At 46.3% G+C, this 23,405-nt stretch overlaps 1 protein-coding gene across 2 annotated transcripts in view; it reads right to left on the reverse strand.

The window, feature by feature from the left end:
- Positions 1–18,918, reverse strand: part of ephb3a (eph receptor B3a) — a 45,745-nt gene extending 26,827 nt beyond the window's left edge. The window contains exons 1-5 of one of the 2 annotated variants that reach the window (XM_086273523.1): positions 18,318–18,918; positions 12,555–12,619; positions 9,763–10,435; positions 7,529–7,684; positions 3,994–4,329 (exon numbers count right to left, since the gene is read on the reverse strand). In XM_086273523.1, the coding sequence (XP_086129649.1) occupies positions 3,994–4,329; positions 7,529–7,684; positions 9,763–10,435; positions 12,555–12,619; positions 18,318–18,381 (1,294 nt within the window). In that variant the 5' untranslated portion in view covers positions 18,382–18,918. Of the gene's footprint in view, positions 1–3,993; positions 4,330–7,528; positions 7,685–9,762; positions 10,436–11,764; positions 11,865–12,554; positions 12,620–18,317 lie in introns of those variants that run through there. The other variant, XM_086273524.1, reaches the window with a different exon arrangement.
- Between the last annotated feature and the right edge of the window lie 4,487 nt (positions 18,919–23,405).

Genomic DNA, 23,405 nt, shown 5'->3' on the forward strand with positions numbered 1-23,405 from the left:
AGAGTTGTGTTCGACTGTGCAGCATCCTATCAGGGCACATCCCTGAATGATCAACTTCTTCAGGGTCCAGATTTGACCAGCAGTCTCATTGGTGTTGTCATACGATTTAGACAGGAACCTGTTGCAATTATGGCAGACGTTGAAGCAATGTTTCACCAGGTGAAGGTGCCTGACGGTGACTCTGACTTACTTAGGTTCCTCTGGTGGACAGGTGGCGACTGCAATCAAGCTTTGACTGAGCACAAGATGACTGTGCATTTGTTTGGGGCCACATCCTCACCCAGTTGTGCCAATTTCGCTTTGAGGAAGTGTGCTGAAGACCAGAGTAGGCAGTTCAGAGCTGAAGTTGTTCAAACAGTATTGCAGAACTTTTACGTTGATGACTGTCTCAAGTCTGTCGCTACGGAGGAGGCAGCTATATCAATGTGTCAAGATCTAATGAAAATCTGTGCCAACGGAGGCTTCCGTCTCAACAAATGGGTGAGCAACCGAAGGAAGGTGCTTGACTCCATCCCAAAGTCTGAACTGGCAGCAGAAATGAAAAGCCTGGACCTGGATCATGGCAAACTTCCACTTGAGAGGGCCCTTGGTCTCAATTGGTGTGTTGAGTCAGACACATTCAGATTTAAGATCAACATCAAAGATCGCCCATTCACAAGAAGAGGACTTCTTTCTGTCATTGGATCAGTGTATGACCCATTAGGCATTTTGGCGCCAGCAGTCTTGCCAGCAAAGATTATCCTGCAGGAATTGTGCAGATTGAAGATCGGGTGGGATGACGACTTACCTGAGCACATAAAGAGGCGGTGGACTGACTGGTTAACCAGCCTTCCTGCTTTGGAACACTTCTCAGTTGCAAGATGTTTCAAGCCCAAAGATTTTGGAAATGATGTATTTGCACAACTACATCACTTTGCAGATGCAAGTGAGGATGCATATGGCTCAGTCAGCTACCTACTCATGCGTAACACGAGCAATGAGACACAATGTGCATTTATGATGGGCAAGTCCAGAGTGGCGCCTCTCAGGCCTCCTACCATACCCCGTCTGGAATTGACTGCTGCTACAGTAGCCATTAGGATGGATAGTGTCCTGAGAAGAGAGCTACAACTGAACCTTGCAGAATCAGTTTTTTGGACAGACAGTACGGTGGTGCTCCAGTATCTCCGGAATGAGACCACGCGTTTTCGTACGTTTGTGGCAAACAGAGTTGCAGCTATTCTGAAAGGCTCTGATGTGGAACAGTGGAAACACATCAGCACAGACAAGAATCCTGCTGACTGCGCCTCAAGAGGGCAAAGAGTAGATGAATTTATGAAGAACAGAACGTGGGTGTCTGGGCCAGATTTTCTTCGCAGTCCAGTAGAGTTTTGGCCTAACACTCCATTGAATTGTCCGGAAATCACTTCTGGTGATCCTGAGATCAAGAAGGCCACAGTAAACAAAATAGAGGTGGAAGAAAATGTTGCTCCATTCAAGAGACTGATAAATTACTTCTCATCATGGACAAAGTTGAAAAGAGCGGTGGCGTGGTTCCTGAAACTTAAAGCCTTACTTTGGAGTCTCTGTCAAAAACGTAAAGAGCTATGCGTAACCAGCGTGGAGAATAGCTTTGACAATGATCGACAGCTGAGGCAAAGTCAGATTGACAGTTTCAGGACAAGCTTTAAGCCTACACAAATTTCAGTGGAAGACCTGAATCAAGCAGAGCTCGATATAATCAGATTTTGCCAAAAGGAGAAATTCTCGGAAGAGGTTTCAGCTCTTCACAAGGGACAAAGTGTGAAGCGCAACAGCCATTTATACAAACTGAACCCTGTACTACAGGAAGATCTGTTGAGAGTTGGTGGAAGATTGAGCTGGGCAGCTATGCCGGAAATCGCTAAGCAGCCTATTATCCTGTCTAGAGACTTTCACATTTCTGACTTAGTCCTCCAACAGATACATGAAGAAACTGGGCATGGAGGGCGCAATCACATGCTCTCTGAATTGCGACAGAAGTTTTGGATCCCAAGTGCCAACACAGCCATTAGAAAGATCATCGCAAAGTGTGTGACATGTCGTCGCCTGCATGGGAGAGTTGGGAAACAACTGATGGCTGATCTTCCACAAGAGCGAGTGTTGCCAGATGATCCACCCTTCACCCGGGTTGGTGTAGACTACTTTGGCCCATTCGAAGTAAGACGTGGAAGAACCATCTTAAAAAGATACGGTGTTATATTCACTTGTTTAGCGGTTCGTGCAGTACACATAGAGCTGGCCTCATCATTAGACACAGATTCATGCATAAATGCAATCCGGCGCTTCATAGCACGGAGAGGACAAGTGAAGGCGATTCGCTCAGATAATGGGACAAATTTTGTTGCTGCCAATCGTGAGCTGAAGGAAGCAATCGCTGACTGGAACACTTCACCGTTTCAGCATCTATTTCAACAGCATGGAATTAAGTGGACATTTAACCCTCCCACTGCTTCACATCATGGCGGAGCATGGGAGAGGTTGATAAGATCAATACGAAAAGTGCTGAATTCTACTGTGAGAGAACAAGTTCTGGAAGAAGAATGCCTTCATACAGTCTTATGCGAGGCAGAGTCGATCATCAACAGCCGACCAATCACCAGGGCATCAAGCGACCCAAATGATTTGGAGGCTCTGACACCTAATCATCTTTTGTTGTTGAAAACAAAACCTTCATTGCCTCCAGGATTGTTTGACCCGAATGACCTCTACTCACGACGTAGATGGAAACAGGTGCAATATATGTCCAATCTATTTTGGAAGAGATGGACTAAAGAATACCTACCTCAACTTCAGGAACGTCAGCGGTGGGCCACAGCATCAAGAAACTTTGCAGAAGGAGATGTTGTTCTTCTTGTGGACGACTGTGCACCACGAAATTCATGGATTATGGGAAAGATCATCAAAACAGTTCCAGACAAGAAGGGTCTCGTTCGCCGAGTACGGATAAAGACAAAGACTAATGTTTTGGACAGACCCATCACCAAGATTTGTCTGCTTGTGGAATCTGAATGGGCTAGTGGTAAAGACTAAGCCCCTACGATGAGCCATGTGCTAGCAACCTCTGGCTCTTTCCTTCTTTCTCTCTTTCCTTCTTTTCTTTCTTATTCTTTTTCATCTGTTCTTTTGGAAATGGACAGAAACCAGCCTTAATATACTTTGCAAAGCTGATTGGCAAAGTATTGGACAATTCATTTGTCTATAAATAATATTTTGTCATGTGTTTAAACATTGGATATGTCTAAACGTGGTTCATATTAAGTTTGTAAAGTTAAAAAATGTGGTAATTGTTCTAAGGCAATACATTATTAGAACAATTAGGGGCCGGTAATGTAAGCGCCAGACGTCTGCTTTATATTTTATTTACGATTGAGTTCATGTTTGTTTTATTATTCATAGATTCATTACATAAGAGCAGTAGTAGCATGAAACCCTGTGTGAGAGGGAAGGGGAGGAGCATGGACAGAGAGGTTAGGAGTCTCACGGTTTTCTGACCGTGTACACAGCTAGTATTGGATAACTGCTATTTTTTGGAATTTTCATGCCTTTTTTTTGGAAGGAGTTCATTGTTACATCCTCAGTTTGTAATAAATAAAACAGTCTTCAAACCATAATGCAACTGGAAGCATTTCTTTTGGAAACCAGGAACACGCGTCAGCCATAGACTCCCCTTTTTTGAACTTGGTTTATTGGAAATTACCCTACACTGCCTTTTCCTGTAACACCCTCAGAAAGGCTGAGCTCCTGCTCAGTCTGTCCATCTGTCGCTTTCAATGAGCTTGTTCAGCAATGTTTACTCTTGGTGTTAGCACCGCTCTGTATCCTAAAAGCTCATTAAGACACTCATAGACATTGACTGAACGTGGGATTCACTAACCAGCCTGTTTCATCGTGATGCTAAGTGGTATTGATTGGAGCTACTCTATGAATGAACTTGTGGAAACATCCAGTGTCACTGACAGATGTTCTACTAACCGGCTTGGTTGGTGGTGATGTTGACTATGGAGTATCTGGGTGGGGTTGTGTTTTTCCCGGAAACCCCGTTGACAGCTTGCACCTCGAAGCTGTAGCGGGTGTGAGCCTGCAGGTTCCTCACCACCACCTTCCTCTGCCTCAGCCCCAGCCGGCGTGGAGCGATGTCCACGTTGTCATCGCAGCGCGTGCACGGGCTCCGGTCTCGGAGGCATTTCTTGCACACGACGTTATAGACGAGGTCACTCCGCCCACCCGTGTCCTCGGGCTCCTCCCACTCCAAGGACAGAGAGGTCTCGTTCACGCTGGATATGACGTTGCGAGGCGCCGAGGGGATCGCTGCACAAACACAGACGCGCACGTAGGTGTTAAAACAGGTGGGCAGGCAGAGAATAAAAACACACAGTGAGGCTTTAGTCATGCTCCCTATGCAATGCTGGCATTATCCTCCCCAGTGGTGTAAAAATCCTTTAATATCTCAGGAAGAAGATGTGCTGCTAAGTGTACTGAAACAGACAACATGTTAAGAGAACACAAACAGAAAACCAGCAGCCCTGTAGTCCATTCCTATGTATAACCACACTCTCGGTGCTTATGGAACTTAGCTAATCTACTCTTGATAGAAATTCATGTTCTCGTGCCAGTATGACCCAAGGCCACCGCAATTCAATAAGCAGTGCTACGTTTTTGAGTCAAGAGCCTTTAAAACCTGGATAAAGTATGATAAACTAGGAGGGAGGCAACACAGATTGGTTCAACAGACGTGCTTTTCATCCTGTTACAGGGAGAGAAGAGAAGCTCTCTGCCTCTAAGCTTCCAGCAGAAGAAAGTCTAACCTGTCTCACAGCAGAAAGAGAGCGAAGGGGGGGGGGGGGGCTCTCTCAAGCTATCAGCTCTGAAACCGCCTGTTCACGGACTTCAGCTCAGCCAGCTCGCCCTGAGCTGGGTTTCACTCACCCTGTCCTTTCTAATTAGGCAGGCACAGTTCAGAGTGGAGGCTCTTTTAATTGGACACCCAACTAAAACACACGCTGAGTCCAAGCTGCCGGCCATTGACTGGCTGAGCCTCTCTTGTGCAACGCACACAGCTTCCAACACAAAGCGCAGGCTGCCTGGCACAAGCCCTGACAGACCGCAGGGACAGAACTGTCAGGCCTGTGTGTTTGTGTGTGTTTGCATGTTTAGTCGAAGGCGGTGTTTGTGTCCCTGCCCGCCTGTCTGCACACACTGGTCGGTGTCAGAGTCCACAGTGTTCCTGTGACGAGGATCTGGGGGAGACAGTTGCGAGCCGTGTGTGTCACTTAACGTAGCGAAAGGCCCCTGGGGCCTGACTTTACACGGTCAAGGCAGCACATGTCGCTCTCCATTAGCACGACTGGGGCTGCGGCTCCTCTCCGAGGCCCTTCCATGCAGAACAGGCACCGACACCGCGGTCAGCACCAGACCCGATTACTTACCACCAAACTACCGTTAAATTTGAAACGCTGACAGACGCGTGTTTGCCATTTTAATGTCAAACTGAGTTTTGAGCATTGTGTATTCGGCTTCAGAGCCTAGAAAGAGAAAATGTTTGACATTTGAGAGCCCTGACGATTTTACTGACGCGTTACCAAGTGGAGCTTTTTATCGACCTGTACGTTGTTGACACATTCTTTTTTCATAATTTCAGCACGTAACATTATGTTGCTTTACTATTCTACTACATCCCTACCAAGGTAGGCCCACCTGCTGCTACTTTCCACTCAGAAAGTGAGTTGGTCCTGTTACTATTTCAATTTTATTGAGGGAGAACTGAATAAAGATCATCCCCACTAACTTGAATACATATTGCTTGCCTGGTGCATAAAGAAGAGCCCCAAAAGTAACCCAGCTCTTGTTCCATTTGTGTTTCCCCCAATGGCTCCGCCCTTATGTTCCCACTCCAACTATGAAGACTTTGTGGTCACATGACTGCTAACCATGCGATAAATCATCTGCCATTTAAGACATGTGAAAAACCCAGTCTAACATTCCTATTAAACCAGCAACCATCTTGGCGAATGGTTGCTGGAAGGCGCTGTGAAACTGATAACGTCTCAGTCACACGGGATTAGAGACTGTTCAATGACCCCCTGAACCATTGATCACTAGGAAAAATGTCTTCCTCAAGCAGCTGGCGAAAACCTCTAGGCGAATGCTTTGGTCACTAGCAGACTGCTGCAGTCACCTTTAGTTTGCATAGAGGACGCCAACTTGTCTCCTATTTCCAAAGCAGCATTTAAAACGGTGACAAATGCAACGTGAAACAGAAGCTGTTTACCTTCAAAGTAAAAGTTGCACCTTTTAAAAGGCCTCAGCTGCAACGCTGAGCACAACTTTTACTTTGATGATGATGATGAACGTTCTTCTGTTTCTGGTTAACACTGAACTTTTCAATGCCTTCCATGTAAACTAGGAGCGAGCTGCTGGCGACTGACTTCAGCAAGCATAAGGAGGTTTTTGGTGCAGCATCAATGTTTGCAACTTGCAATTTTACTCATCGACTGCCAGCAGCATCCAGAAACCACTTCACTATCGGTCAGTAAATATACGTTTTTCTTCTCCTGACTGGTGGTTGTATCGTGCACAGCACAGTGGACAACTCCTGCGTCACGAGAAATCTGAACACACTGCAGTTCAGCAGCAATTAAAGTCCTCTTTCCATGCCAGTGGAAGATTTAAAAAACAAAGAATATGTTTCTCAGATTTTTAAAAATCTTGTCACAAAGCAGGGTGTTGCGCTGTAACTGGGTCTCTTGATGTAATCATGTTTGAAACCCAGCACTGGGATTTGTCGTGAAGGCAGAACAAGCCCTAGCACTGGGTGATAGAGGCGGTTCGGTTAAGGAAAAATGCAACCCGACAGGTTGCCAAAGTGTTTGCTGGAGGTTGCTGGCTGCTGCTAAGTGAAACCAGTGCTGCAACCGGAAGTGGTTATCATGGGAGACCCCGAGTTGTCTGCAAACAACCTGCAGCTTGATCAGGTTTGGCTGCAGGAAACTGGCAAAACCTTTAACTGGCTTCACCATTTCTCTTTCTGCTGTGGTGATAACCACCAACTAAAACCAAACACAATCACGTGATTTGAGAAAAAAACATGTTAACATAGTCCACTCCTACAATCATGACAAATCGACACTGAAGTGTGCAGACAAGCTGTGCAGTTTCGTGTGCCGTTCTGCTAAAACAGAACCCAAAAATGTAATCATTTCAAGCAGCATCAATCTAAAAAGTGACAGAGTGTGCAGAAGCACACAGCAGCGAAAACGGCAACATCCTAGCATCTTCCCCCAAGCTGGCTTTAAGCCTATTTACATACATTGTTCCGATGAAGTGACACTTTCATCAGAGTGAAAGATTTACACCCCACAGGGAGCACTAGTGTATTGGGCACAATCACTACTTCTCTTTTTGGTATGAACAGATTAAAATGAAGCCCCTACAAACAAGTCACAACGAGCACCAAAGATATTCCAAATTCAGACTATTTTTCCAGTCTGTGCAGCGGAGAGTGACTTACTGGTGCAGGCGGAGTCAGGGGGGTCACTGTCAGCGCGGTAGAAGCCATTCTGGCACGGACAGATACTGGCTCCTCGTGCACTGGTGCGACTGTTGGCTGGGCAGGGAGCGCAAAATCCCTCTCCGAATTTGGATTTGAAGGTCCCGGGGATGCACGCTGGATGAGTGGGCGAGAAAAATGAAAAGGACAATAAGAACAAAAGCAAAAAAATATATATAGATCTATCTAAATAAGTAAATAAAGGAACAAAAAAACCAAAAAAAACATGCTGGGCTGTCACTTATCTACAAGACCAGGGGCTGTCACATCTGTCAGAGAACAAAGTACCTGTGAAGTAGCAGCAAAGCTCAATATTTATGGAGGAAGCGCTGATACGTACGTGAGAAATGACGAACACTTAAGCACGAGGGCTTATCTATACATTTGCATCTACTCTTTCATTTTCACTCTCTCGGCTAGGTGACATTAATCTCCCTAAAAAGAGAGTCGGGATGACAGCAAAGTTTCATGTTGAAGAGAAGGAAAAAGGAGGATAAAGATGAAGACCGACTGCTGACAGGAGATTGCTGTTGTCAGACAAACAGGGATGGAGAATGCTTCTGAGAAAAGGGATACACCCTAAACCCATCAATCAGTGTCTGCTCAGTCCTCGGTTCTCCGAATCCGCGCCGCGGAATACAAACAAGGCCTCCACGCGCATGTGGAACGGCTCCGTAATAAGCCAATAAATCAATCCGAATGATCAGAGCAGACGCGAATTAGCCGAGCGGAGTTATTAGGAAAGCATACGAAAAGTACGGTTATCTCACACGATGTGTCCAAAGCGATTCGTTTGAATTCCAGAGCGTCACGCTGAAGGTTGCGTGATATCAAGTCTTAAGGATAAAACCAGCATAAGCCGAGACTAAAGAAGGATTCAGATAAAGGGGATTAGCAGCAAAAGGTCCGGATATATCAGCCCCCCTTGTTTTACTGTTTGCCACATTCCTAACCGGTGCTGTAAAAGTGGCGGTCTCTGGCAAACATCTGTCGTGTCAGCATGAGGGCTCCGACAGGAGGGAGAGTCTGTGATTAACTAGTTGGGTTAAGTGGTCTCTCGTTTTGAACTCAAGTTCCACCCTAATTCCCCAACAATGACACTTTTAGGAAAAATCAGCGCAGCTAATGACACCGCAACGGCGCTGTGCAATAAAAAGCCAAAGACGAGACGAAAATGTGTGTTTTTTTTTACACTTTCACAATCCGAAGAGACCTTAAGGCTCTACAGTCTGTGATCTGATTTATTCTTTTTCGTGTTAAGGGCTGCATTGTCATCTTCTCTTATTTGTTTGTTTTCCCCCACTCCTTTTCGAGAGGGTGCTGAATCACCCGGCGCTCTTTTCTCCAATCCATTAACCTCTTTGGAGGGCACCATGATTTTCCAGTTTTTGATACACTTAATGTTTCCCTCTCCCCGCTCTTATTGTGCCTCATCCCCCTCTTCTTTTCTCTTCTTCGCCTCCCCCTCCTCTCCATCTCATCCCGTGTTTGGCTGTGAGCGAGAGGCAAGACTGAGGTAAGAAATGAAATGTCTGAGTGATTAATGTTAGCGTGGCAGTGTTGGCTCACGTTGGTCTGAATGGTGTTAATGAGTGTGGCCGCCTGTAGATTAACTAACAGGAGGCCGCGGAGGAAATTACACTTCCTCATCACAACCGCTGGCTGAGGCCCTGGAGAGCTTTTTATCAGGCGCTGGCGGCAAGCTTTTAACCTTGAGCAGCCAAATGGCAACGAATGAGCTCTCAGCCAATGTTAGACAACATTTCTCACACCCAGGTGACAGGAAGCCTTGCTTGTCTGTCTTTGACTTCTCTGCACCTTCCCTCCCTTTTCATTTTCTGTCCCGTTTTCTTTTTTTGGGCACATTCAACCCTTTTTACTGTACATCGTGCTATCTCCCTTTTCTCTGTTAATATCTCTCCGCCTCTATTATGCGCATTTTCCTTGCCTTTCTGTTTCTGTGCCTTCCCGCTATCTTTCTCTCCCTCCTGTCCTGCCCGCACAATATTTGTATGCGGCTCCTCTCTACAACAGCTCATTAATTCATACTCTCCTCCACCCTCCTTCACCCACCCCCTCTTTCAGGAGCCACACAATAAATGCAGGGAAGAGGGCACAGACTGAGGTGACTTGCGCCGAGCATATAAAGGAGCTTTGGTTAAATAAAAGTCAAAATGTCTGTTAAATACACGTACCCTGGCACTGAGTGCTGTCTGCGGAAGGTTCAAAGCCGGCGTTGCAGGTGCACGAGCCCACGGGAACCATCCACTCGCCGTCCCCGTTGCAGTACAGCTTCAGCGGCACGGACAGCTCCATGGCGTTGTTCACGCAGGCCCCCGGGGCAATCACCAAGGAGGTGGCTTCTGCTCCCGTAGCGGTCTCGGGGAAGACGGCAAAGTTGGCAATGGTGGTGGAGCACTTCTTGAAGAAAACCCTGACTGAGATTAGAGACATGCAGGCTCCCAGGTCCTGGAAGGCCAGGTAGAAGCCTGCCTTGGAGAGGGGGCCAAAGCTGCGCACTTTGGTGTTGATCCTTCCCGCTTCCAGCAGAGAGAAACTCTCATCTGGGGCAATAGTATCCACCTTCACGTAGGGGTTCTCCCTCCACAGAGGGCTGGTGTCCGTGGCCATGTCCCCATCTGACTCATAGTAAAACAGATTAAAGGTCTCTTTGCAGGAGCCTGGGATGTTGGGGATGCTTGCACAATCGCGGACGGAGAACTTGAGCTCCACGTAGACGCGAAGCACGCCCTTGCGGGGTATATAGTCCGTCCTCAGCCAGTTGTTCTGGCTGGGCTGTTTGACATTGCACACCTGGTAGGTTCTGATTGGGCTCATGGAGTCATCGTATCCGCTGACCTCCTCCCACTGTGGAGACAACACGGAGACACTGCGATGAGGGGAGGTAATGACTGTAAATACTGTGCAGAAAGGAGCAGAACGGCTTTAAGAATTAAATGAGGAGAAAAAAATCCCCGTGATTATCTAATGCTTTCTCTCAACGCAAAAACAGTTCCATTTCTCGCTCAGCACCGACCGAGCTGCGGCAGAAGCTCAATTTTTAATACGCTGATAATTAATATTAAATAATGTTAAATGCAGTGCATCCTAATGCAAACTGTTCACCCATAGAGAATGTTGAAAACAGCTAAGTGATGTCTGGCATAAACATGGTTGCACGAATATACAACACGTGCACACCAACACACATTCCCACGACGTGCGTGTGCGCGTACACGTGGCCTGTGCAGAATAATTTGCAGCTAAAAAGCTTCTAATTGCATGAATCATTCAGAAAATTCTAATTATGATGGACTTTCAATGGAAACATTTTCCCATTAAAACAAATTTCACACATTATGGCTGTTTGACGAGTTCTGATACCGATCGTGTGTCGCAGCTCAGATCATCATCAGCAAATCAGTCACTTGCGGGGCTCCGTCAAAGCTCAACTTCAGTAGCTATTAAACAAGGTGCAGACACACCTATAGAAGGCAGCGCTCGCATCGATGTCTGTTGCGCTGCAATCGAAACAGCCCCGAAGGAAGACTCGGTTTCTGTAACCCCCCCACCACCACCACCACCTCCTCTCCTCCATATATGTATAATGCAAACAGTGAGTTATTTATTAAAACGGCCATCTAAATGCAATGCTTTCAGTGTGATTGCACTATGGCAGCACTCTGGAGCATTTCAGGTTACATGGACTCATATATATCCTCTTATGCCTACACACACAATACAGGAGCACATATTTGCATCTGCTTCGGTTTGTGTCTCTGCGAGTCTGATGTCTTGCTGTAGAAATAGTGATTTAGGGGCCCGGTGTGACACGGGCACCAACTATGGCTTTATGTGTTGTTAACAGTTGCGTCTCTATATGGTAACTAACATTAGCAGCTATGATAAATGTATCGGTGGGTCAATAAATTTAGTCCATTAGGAAATAACCTTGTGAGAAGTCAATTGTTTTGATTCCCCACCACCGCCGCCCCACCCTCTAATTCCACGTCGGACTGAATGCTTCGTTTCCATAACAAATGAGCGTTCCAGAAATTGATTATTTCAACCGGAGGAAAATAATGCATAACTCATCTCACGTCTCTGAGCTCCCCGCGTGCAATTTATCCCCAAACGATGAGCCCAAGAGTCAGCATTAGGCGTCGTAAATCACCGGCAACCCCGCTGATGCACTACCTGACAAATATGATAATTGCCGGGCCTCCTTGAACGTATGGGCTTGTCAGGCGTGAGGAGAGGGGCTGCCTCGCCAGTCGTGACATATGACTTCATGGATGCTGGGACATTTCAGAGCCGGCCCTTGTTTGGTTGGGGGGGGGAAGAAGGGAGCCGGGGCTGCCGGAGATCGTTTCCATGGAAACCCACCATTTCCATTGACTGACTTTGCGCTCATGTAGCGAAGACAAATTACACTGGCCGAGTGTGGGGGAGGTCTGTCAGGCTGTTAGCCCTGGGGTCAAATTCATGTTGTTTTATTTTCTCACAATTCCTATAGGGGGTATCAGCTGAAAACCTTAATTTCTGTCTGTAATGCGCTCTTGGGCCCACATTATAAAAGACACATGCTTTCAGTTATCAGGCTACTCTATCCTAGGGAGACATTCAAGGTAAAGTCTAGCTAATAGTCCTTAAACGTGGCGGGGATTTGACTCCTGTTTGTGCGCTTGCTCATTAGTATGTTTAAAGTGCAATATGCACAAAAAGCACAAAAAAGATATTCCTTTGCTGATCTTTTCATGTGGTCTGAAAATCTTTGATATCCTCCACACAATGTCTCACAGTGTGCTTCTCATTTGCTTTATAGAATCCGAGAAAGCAAACATACACTGCAAAAACAAAGCCATAAAGCAGCAGGAGGTGTGCTGTTCAAGTCAGACTGGGCTCTATTAACAAGCAAATGGAACAAATGCTGTTAAAAAGCCAGGAGAAAAAAACACAACTAAGCTAAACACATGCGCAAACTCACCCCACTCTCTGGGAATGTGGTCCAAGCCAGCTCTGTGGTAGCCCACCGACTGTCCATAAGGGTTTCTGCAAATTAAGAGTAGGAGTAAGGTTCACAAACTGGGAATTAAATGGTGTGAAGAAGGATAAAAACAAAACAAAAAGTGTTGCAACACTTTAAAGACCACACACACACACACACAGTTCTCTGTTCTCCAGAAACGGATGCAGGTAAAAATGACACACACACCCCTCGCTCCATAACCTCCACCCACATGCGTTCAGTTTTTTGAAAGCTCTGACAATCGTGGCATATCTGTGCTGCTGCCTAATTAAGGCTTTCTCTGCGTTTGGCACCCACAGATGCACTTCTTTCAAATATTCACTTGTGGACTAAAAGAACAAAGCCTGTTCAGGGTTTTCGTCAGAGGGGAAATATCCCAGGGGAATTGAGGGGGGGGGGGGGGGGGGGGGTCACATGAGCAGGAATATATTGTTCTCTGAGGCAAAAACACAAAAAACTGTGACCTCTCTCAGGTGAGCAGATGCTTACGTCACCTGGCTGTTTACAACTTTGGTGAGAGCCAAGTCGACAATCTTTTAGGGGGGGGGGGGGGGGGGGGAGAAGTTGAGAATAAACAGCAGGATCAATGAGCTCTGTCGTCTGGCTGTCAATCACACGTTTACCTGAGTGGGGGTGATCTGCTGAGTTCATCTGATACCTCACTCACTCTTACAGCTGTGTGGCCGTGCAGGCTCCCATTGTTCCCCTGCTGCTAATTACTGAAACAATTATACTTTTCTTCACGGAGACTCAATGACACAACTCCCGCTGTGCACCATTTGCTCACAAGTTGTTGATAACAGCGCCGGAGAAGGGTGTGAGAGGCTAAAACAAATAGCGTGTCCTGTGTGGAGCAACAGTAGCACTTGGTGGCTTTGTTCCGGTGGAGCCCGCTGAAGACAGTGGTTACACCACAGTGTGTCCTTGGCTTTTGAGTGTCACTAACTAAAATAAGTTGCATTTGGGTGTCTAAATCGGTCGTCCATCTGTGGCTGCTGATATGAGCGATGTGTGTTATTCAGGCAAAACCACAGTGGCTTTTCTTCTTCTTCTTCTTCTTTTTCAGAGCATGGGAGATAATGGACATAGATCTATACATGCACGGGGATGGATTACTTTTCAGTGGTGGTCAATAGTGTGCCAGTGGAGATGCAAGATTACACTAGTTTTCATTCTAACTTCAGAATGAAAGACACACAGTGATTGGTGGATATAGGAAATTTTACCTGGGGGTGGGGGTTTAGGCAGGGTGGCACATTTCTCTTTAAAAAGGTATTTGAAAATCCCCTATATGTTAATGAAGCCAACAAAAAACGCTTTAAAACTACTTTTGTATCATTATCTCTTCTAAGAAAACAAAGAGACAATAAATGAGACGCAAAAAGGTTCTCCAGTATAAATACATAAATAAATAAATACAGAAAACAACTTAAATTACTGTACAGGACTAATAGAAGGCTCCACAGCAGGGGGACACTTGCCCCCCCTTGCCCCCCCTGTAGATCCGCCCCTGCACTGATCTCTTTCATACAGTTACGTTCACATCGTGGTTAAAGGGAAGCAAACAGACATCCCGATGTGGCGTTTTTATGCTAGGTAACGTTGGATGTGTGTGTAAATGATAACAGCCGCTTGATGTGCAGCGATAAACTGAGAGTTAAATCCTATAAGGCTTCACTAATAAAATGCTTGAGACTGCAAAAAGTCAGTGAAGATGAAGCACGCAAGTTTAACATAAAGCTTGAAACCGGGGTGGGTGTGCTGTGTCTCAGTTTGATCTAAAGCATGATTCATGATGATCCAGTGCAACCATGCATCACGATTTCCTGTAGGTCACCCGTGTGATCGGATCCAGCCACTAAGAGTTTATGTAATGAGTTTATGCTCCCTGATTGATCAGTCGCCATCTGTGATCCTCGGGACACGTAGCAGCATTTTAGACACTTATGGGAGCAGCTTTTCCCTTTCTGACTGGGATCCAGCTAATCTAGCCGTGTACATGTAAGACGTAACTGTGCATTAGCCGTCGCTAAACGATGGTTAATTAGGCATTCACTAATCACATAAACTCATAATGACTTGATAATTTTGAAATAATGGAGAGCAAGAGGAGTCGTGCATTAGCTGAAGAAGAACTAAAATGTTTTCCTTTACACCCTTTTTAAATTTTATATTCTGTTACAGTGGTAGATGCTCACATTAAGCACGGCCAAAGTTCAGTGAGGTGAGCATGTGCAGGAAATCCCTCTGAGCTATATGAACCAATCACTTAGATAGCTTTTTTTGGTTCTTGGCTCTGTGTGATGTCAGCAAGAAGGAATATCCCTAATATGGTTAGCACTAAAGCCCCACCCCCTTGTTATTAAACCTTCTGTATACCAGAGGCAGCCAATCAGAGGCATGCTGGCTTAAAGGACAAGGAGCTAAAGAATGTTGTTTCAGACTGAGAAAATAAGGAGCTGGACCAAGACCCAGAAAGAGGAAAATTAGGATTTTTTAAAGCTAGGAGGTACTCCAACCCAGTCCAAGAATAAAAATCAAAGTGCGGGAAATTAGCATAATAGGCCACATTTAAGTGTGGGATTTGTGCTTAAGCAGAATTTATTTAATGTACAGTACATTCAGAAATGAAAAGTAGGCTGCTAGGTTGGAATAAGCATACGAGTGGTTCTGCAATAAAGAAAAAATCATTTAATTTAAGGAGGAATAAGTGGCTGCTTCCATTTTTGTGTGTCTGCGTGTTGACAATAGAAATCCCATTTACCTGGGCATGATAATTAATAGGTAACATTTGCGCAGAGGACAAATGCATTCTCAGTTTTCTGAGCTTTACGTGCGAAAGGGCATGAGCGACAGCGGTTAATAACTTCACTTGTCGAGCCCGAATGCACGTTCGTGTACAAGGTTGTTTTACTGATTAGCACGACTCGAGCCAGAGAGAGGAGGGACTAATCAGTGAAATCAGCGCCTGTTGTCTTTGCTTGGCTACACGCGGGCCCTCGCGGCGCACAGCCAAGTGAGCACTGGACGGCTCGCTGCTGATCCGTGGATGCAGGCCCGTCTCCAGAGTGTCTGATCCACCCCCCACACCTCCCCTTCCCTCTATCCCCTGTACCCAGAGGCAACAGGAGACAGATCCGCTCAGCCTCAGCTAACCACAGCCTCGAGCTCATGCCTCTTTAAAACAGGCTTCACCTCACACGGCGCAACAAGCAGGGGCAGCAAGGTGACCAGCTCATATCTGTAAAAGCCCCCTCTGTGAAGGCAAGGACTGCACCCAGCTGATGTGAGGGAGGGGGGGTTAAGAGGGGAGTGGGTGGACCTTTGACCTCCATGCGGAGCAGGAGGAAGACAATATGTCTACCGAGATCTTAAAGTAAAGATGCAGCGTGAACACGGTTTTCGTTCCTCACCGGAGTGTGTCAACGTCCTCCTCCTCCTCCTCCTCATCAAACCACTGACTCCCAGAAACCCGCTGAAAAAGATCCCATTTGTTCCACACCTCTTCCCCCTCCTCACCCCACCCCTTCTCCCGTTAAATTTACAATGCCTCTGAGATCCCCTAACTGCTATAACTCAAATCCAGAAATCTCTTCCCCTCCACCACCGTTACCACCACCTCTCCCATAAAACTACAGCAGCAGTGGAGTCGTTCTGCCCCCAGGGGTAAAAAAAAACAATGCTCTGCAGTGGGAACTTTAGAGCACCACCACCCCCGTGGCATTTGAGGCTCTTTCTTTCTCCCTTTTTTTGTATTTTTTATAATCGCCAAAATGCCACACAGCTCTGCGCTCTGGGAGCTCACACACGCTGATGTTTTATTCACTTTGTACGAGCGGCCGCATCATGAAAGAGACCCCCCCCCCCTCCCCCTTGTACTACACAAGACACTGCCGACAAGCAAACACATGAAATATTAAAAGCCCAAAACATCATCATCGTCGTCGTCGCCGTGAAGATCTGTAAATGCTGCAGGTGTTAATAATAAGAACTTCACTCACAGTGCACCTCTCTCTCTCTCTCTCTCTCTCTCTACAGGCTCACAGCTGAGTGCGACGCTCAGTTTGACGCCTGATGATGAGCACCTTTTTGTGCTGCTGACCTAATTTAAACACATGCAGCTGCTTTTACAGGTCAACAAATAACGATTCTTGTTGACATTCGTGTGTGTAGGAAGTAGGGAAGGAAAAACAAACGTGAATGAGGCTCGCTTTTAATATGAAAATCCCCCCCCCCCCCCCCCCGGTCCTCCCTTCGAGCGTTTTGCACCGCAGTCTTGCAGGGCGCGTTTGTAAAACGCTTTCTGAGCGCTCATCCATCTCGTTTACGAGTTTTTTTTAAAAAGAGTACAGTAAACGCCGACTGTAAATGAGAGCATTAGAACGTAAAAACGTCACAGCTGGCCCAGGCTTTTACTGCAATCTGCTGCCGCGAACCGGAGATAAGTCATCCTGATCACTTTGGCAATTAAAGCGCACACTTTCAAGTTGCCAAGGTGGATCCAACAACAACAAGAGACCCCACTGTTCAAGGCACATGTAATCCCGCCCACACCATCATCACCACGACTTCTCATTTAAACCCGAGTGATGATCTGCCCTTCATGTTTACCCTCAGAGGACAAACATTAGTTAACCCCCGTGCTTTGAGTAACACTTAGTGGTCGGGCTGAGGGGGGAAAGCGGGGCTGATCACCTTTGGCGTCAGAGCCCACTGGGACTCGGGGAGTGCTGCTGCCGCTGCATTGATTTACTTGCTGACACCAGAATTGATGAGGGATCAGGGGCTGGCCACGGTCCAGGAGAGGCAGATTGGACGGGGAGGGGAGAGAGGGAGGCGAGGCAGAGCAGAGAAATGTAGCTACAGCTCGGAGAGAAGAGCCCACGGGCGAGGGAGCAAGGGATGTGGGCGATGGTGGGCTTCTCCCCCCGGGGGAGGTGGGGCTCCGGGGTGGGCTCGCAGCGCACTTGTTAAGCCGCTGACCTTTAACTCACACTTGTCATCTGAAAACGTTTCACATGAGCGTCCCAGCGGCATTGTCCGGGGGCCAGAGATTGAGCCACACCGGGACTTGTTAAAGCAGCCCCGCTTAACAGGACCCACAGCATGTCTGCACCTCTCGCACGCATCACAGGAGGAGCCCTTTCTTTTTCTCCTCCGTGGAGTCCGTCTCTAACCTCTGTGGAGCTGTGGGGGGGAAGAAAGGTGGGGCAGGTGGGCATCCTCACCGGGCTCGTGGGTGTGACAACAAGGACAATAGCAACAGGGCAGTCCTTCAGCCGCAATGGAAACACAGGGGAGTAATCATACACACACACACACACACACACACACACACACACACACACACACACACACACACACACACACACACGGACTGGGGCGTTCTGATGCATGTGTGCATGAATTGCAGACTGACGCTCAGCCCAGGAGCCCGCCTTATATTTACAGCCGTAATTACGGAACACACGGATGCCGTGTTGCATGTAATCTCTCCGGTGTAGACAGCGTGCATCACTGATGTGGTGTTCAAACTGACCTCAGCGTGATTCACACTGTCATGAAAAGGAGGCACAGTGTGTGTAATTGTATGTTTTTGATTTTTGTATCCCTCTGCCTGACAATAACATGGTTCGCTGTCAGTTTATAGCGCCTACAAACAGCCCATTGTTCATCCGCGGGGAGCAAAAAAGTAGTGATGAAAAATATCAAACGACCTACCTTCTACAGCCAGGACCACAGGGACAACGAGGCTGCACACCCACAGCAAGTAATCCATTGTCATAAACCAGGCTTTTGCAACATGAATAAAGGTGTGTAGACCTGGAGTGGATGGATGGATGGATGGATGGAGACTCAACCACGGAGCACCGCAGCCGAGCTTTTTGTTCCCCTCCACATTCTCATGTCTTCAGCTGTGATGAGGGCTCTCGCCGCCCCATTCAACCCAAATCCTCAAAAGAACAAGAGGTAGCCGAGCGCGTCTGTATGTTTGCATTCACCCAGCTCCCCAGATCCTCCCCGGAGTGTAGTTGTGGATGCGGTGCTTACAGGACCGCTACGCTGCGCCCTTTTCTCAGTCTCATTCTCTTTCTCTGACTTTACCGACACGGAGCCTCGGTCCAGGGACGCATCTCTGTGCTGCTGCCCCCCGCGGGAGAAGAGGGTGGAAGCCCGGAGTGTGAAGCGCTCTCCGCCCGCAGAGGAATCTGTGAAGTCCGCTCTGACCAACTCCGTGCGGCTGTTGCTCCTCTGCGAGAGATGTGCGTCGGAATGGCAACACAGGGGCACAGACACACACACAGACACACACACAGAGGGGGGCTGGGAGCTCGAGGTGGCGTCAAGGCAGACTCCGTGAACCCTCAGCTTCTGGTAGGCACTTTCAAAACAAGAGCATGTCTTTAAAGACAACTGGATAGACATAAAAATCGATGAATCGATAAATAGATAGATAGATACCTTATTAATCCCAAAGCAGCAGCAGCAGGATAAATAATTAAAATACTACACTCTACAATAAATAATAAATGAATAGCACAAAATAAATTATTATTTTTGTTTTTGTTATTATTGTCAAAGAAGCAGCAAAAGCTGTGATGTGGTGTGTTATTACTAATAGAAATTCTTGAATTTGTAGTTTATTTTATATCATGTAGTTACAACAACCTGTGTTCACAAAACTTTATTTATTTAAGCCACTTCTATTCCTCCGTGGTCTAGTACTTATTACAGTTTCCTTATATATCACTGTCACCGGTTCAAGACTGAAAGGAGGGATGAACCCGACCTCAGTGGACACAGTACTCCCAGTAATGCTTGGGTAAGTGGGAGGGGTTGTATCTAATGTAAAATTTATGTTAAATTAAATATGCTGATCCATTTCTGTATTGTGGACATCCTTTTTGTAAATAAGGGGCCGCTTTTTTGTTGTTGTTGTTGTTTAATTATTTTTATTCTCGGTATAAACATTAATAAGTGACATCAGCTAAATTAACCACTGCACAGGCTAGATCAGCGTTAGCTCCTGCTTTACTGGCGTTTTACCTATGGGGCCTTTTATTTTGAAGGCAAAACATCCACATTTCCGTTTTTCACCTGGACGTTTTCGTGTGGTTTAACGCAGCTGGCGGGTTGGAGGGAGGAGGTGGGAGGAGATGGAGGAGGAGGAGGAAGCTGGTTTGCCAGCAGCCACTGGCCCAAAGTGTTTGTCCGCGCTGGCAGCAGGTAATACCAGCCCGGACTCCCCGCTCATTGCCGTTAAGTGGCGATCAATTGTGGCATTAAGTGGACTGTGGTCGTACTGGTTGGAGGACGTCAATATGAGCTTTGATAACAATGGATAGAGAGCGCCTCTCGTGGGTTATTGAGCAGCCTTTGAGGCTGATACACTGCAATAATAACCAGAAGTGATTTGAGCTGCATGAGACAGTTTTACTTGGTCCCATCAGCCCAGTTCATCTTTACCTAATGCATCAATTGATCAATCCTACTATAAAAGTGGGGCTGTGCAGGGAGAGTTACTGAGGCCTCTTGGGAAATACTGCTGGGACATATAATTGTTTCCCTGTGAGGCTTTCAGAAAGACGATACAGTTTACCGCTCATCAAAGTGTCATCTCCAGAGCAAAGCGGCGTCGTGACAAACTGCCTGCCCTCATTAGTTCATGCCATACTTTGACCTTTTGCAGTCTCTGTCTTGCAGTCTCTCCTTTTAGGTCCTTTCCCACCAGACCCACCCGGCCTTTTGTTTCTTGACGGGCTCCAGCAGGGAGAGTGTGTGTGTGTGTGTCTGTGTGCTGGCTCGCAGAAGCTCTCAGCTTAGGGACAAGGCTCCCCTTCACGATGCCAATTCATCCGTCTGTGCGCCTCAGCTCCCTCTGCTTCATCCCTCCGCCTCCACCCACCCCTGCTGTACCCCACACAGGAACACACCCACACACACAAAGCATCCCCCCCCAATAAGTCCCTCTGTGCCACACACTTAAGACTCCCCCATCCCAAATCCTCACCCACCACTTCCAATCCGCCCTCAGCTCCCTTAAACTTTCTTTGTCCCTCAGGCTTTGTGTACTAATTAACTACAGTTCAGTTCCCAGCAGGCTCGGGTCAGCTTCCACTACAGAAACCAGTGACAGACAGCCTTTTTTAACTAGTTATATTCAAACTAAGAAAACGACAATGACAACGACAAAGGACACTGTCGCTTCCGGCAGCATCACTGGAGTCATGATGAGAGGAGGATATAAATAATGAAATGTGGCAGTGCAGAATTTAACTGCTGCTGCTTCTCTTTTTAATTTCTCTTCTTGTTTTTGACATCCTTCATCGGCTGCAGATTGCTTGTTGTTTGTTTGTGGTGTGTGTGTGTGTTTTCTAAGAGGCTCCCAAGAGACTGAGAGAGTTTTGGACGAAAATTTACAAATCTGCTTTTGAATTCAGCTTTGCTACAGTCCTTGAATTCTCCACGGTATCTTAAAGTACACAGTGCGGGGAGGAATTTCAACCCATTAACAGGCAGGAAAAATCCAATATAATCGCGGTGCTCATTCTTCCTCTTATTTTGAAATATCCTGACAAGCCCGCATAAGACTGATGGCGATTGCAGAGTGTGCCAAACCCATTTTGCTTTTAATCTGCAGCGGTTCTAGTTGTATGTCTTTGACTTGCAAAAAAAGGCTCGTGGAGTCGTGCCAAGTTCATCCGCGTGATACCTTCAGGTGTTGTTTCAGAGCAACCTCTCGCCCTCCCTCCCCACTCTGACATGATGAACTGGCAGGCAAAGTCTTTAGAGTCGCTGGCTGGATTTGGATTGTGCGTGCTTCACTTGTTGCAGGTGGAGTAAAGAATTGCCGCTCTGGAGAGGATTCCTATCCCCTCGCAGATGAGAAATCAGCTCTCAGACTCAGGGGAGAAAATATATATTTTACAGAGCATGGAGTGAAGACATGAAGAGCCGAGGATGGAGGAGGAGGAGGAGGAGGGGATGGAAACGAGCTCTGTGGGACAGCAGTGTTAAGTTGACAAGAAGGGATGACAGAACATCTCCACAAAGCCAGACTGTCTCCTGTGAACTACTCGTGAATTATGGAGTCTGTCCAGCTCGGCTCACTCTGTGTGTGTGTGTGTAACAAAACAGGCATGTGCACACAGAGCTTCGTGTGCACTCAGGGATTTATGTCAGACACATGTAGATGTTTGTTTTTTTTACTTTTACTTGCTTCCAAATAAAATTTACATGAATGCGGCAAATTCTTGAGATGTCTTGCACGCTTATCTTCCAGCTTTTTTGTGTGTTTTTTTCTTCTATCATGAGAATAAAAAAATGCAAATGATAAAAACGACTCAGATTTATATTCATACTTACGATGCATAATTAATAGCATCAAACAGTGGGGAGCAAATGGTTTATGTAAGTTAACCTTGGGGATCCTTCCAATACATTCTTTTCGATCCATAACAGAACAGATGCTCAAGGAATGCAGACACGCGGCAAATACGAGGGAGAAGAAGAACATTACCCAGCAAGGAGCAATTGTTTTCTTCATCTTCTTCTTCTTTTTCTTCTTCTTCTTCTGCTTCTGCAGGGAGGGCTTCTTTTTGATCCCAAAAGGAATCTGAATTTAAAGTCTGACTTCAAGACAACTACTGGAACTTCACTGGTGACACACACACACACACACACACACACACACACACACACACACACACACACACACACACACACACACACACACACACACACACACACACACACAGGCAGAGTGTTGTGTTATCAGTCAGGAAAAAAGAAGGAGCTCTGAAAGCAGAGTTATGTGTAAGTTTTTGATGCCAGCATGCTAATGAATCTTCAGATAATGCTGCCTATCCTTCTTCTTGCCAGTCAGATTTAAATAAATGAAGATGTTAGCTGGTGCATTTAAAAAAAATCACCAAAATGCAGGAAATGATGTGTCCGGTGCTTAAATCTGCCCCCTGGATCCAAATGCTCAACCCACGCCCACGGTATCGCCATCATTAGGCTGTAGCTGAAGGACGCTTTAATCTAGTCTCATACTCTTGATCTGAAGAGTTTGTAGAGATGTAAAGAACTGTCATCAAACATAATTTTTTCCCTCTAGATGCTTTTTTTTTAATCACTTGATGGAAACTAATGATGAAGATTGTGTGTAATCTTCAGAAGGCCCAGTAAAGTGACCATGTGCTTAGACTGTTTTACAACTAGGAAAGAATAAACCTCAGCTTAGCATTAAAGTGTAGTTAAGCTTGTAGCAAATCATTAAATCTGGCCTTCATCTTAAACGGTGTCATAAGAGCGGGCATAGTTGTCACGAGTGGACTTTTTAGCCAGTTTGCCCCTGTTGTGCTAATACTGTCATATAAATATAGCTACCAATAATATGCTCACACTGCATGGGCAGTGTGTTTGGGATTAGCCTTTGTCAATTAGATTCTTTCCAGATGTTATTGTATGGTGGAACGAAATCTGACTTTTCTGTGTTTATAATTTCAACAATTTTGACAAGATCTCCAACACCACTGGCTGAAATGGAGCGCCAACCATGACTGCGGTTCCACCGTGCTATAGACACTCACTGTTGTACCTCTCTTCTGACTTCCTCCGTACATACTGAAAATGAATTGAACCATACATTTTAAATTTGGATTAATTACTCCATCAAACCTGTTTCCACTGATTTTCACTCCTGTTCTTGTGTAATTTGGCATACATCAACCTTTCCCCTCTGCTTCCCTTCCTTAAGAATGGCTTGTTGGCAGCCACCTTTCCACCGAGACAATTTCCAAACAG

The sequence above is a fragment of the Aulonocara sp. 'chitande type north' Nkhata Bay genome, linkage group LG18, assembly GCF_057382095.1.
Source record: "Aulonocara sp. 'chitande type north' Nkhata Bay isolate Kocher_YH1m ecotype deep benthic linkage group LG18, A_spYH_male_GT1.1, whole genome shotgun sequence".
Classification (NCBI taxonomy): Eukaryota; Metazoa; Chordata; class Actinopteri; order Cichliformes; family Cichlidae; genus Aulonocara; species Aulonocara sp. 'chitande type north' Nkhata Bay.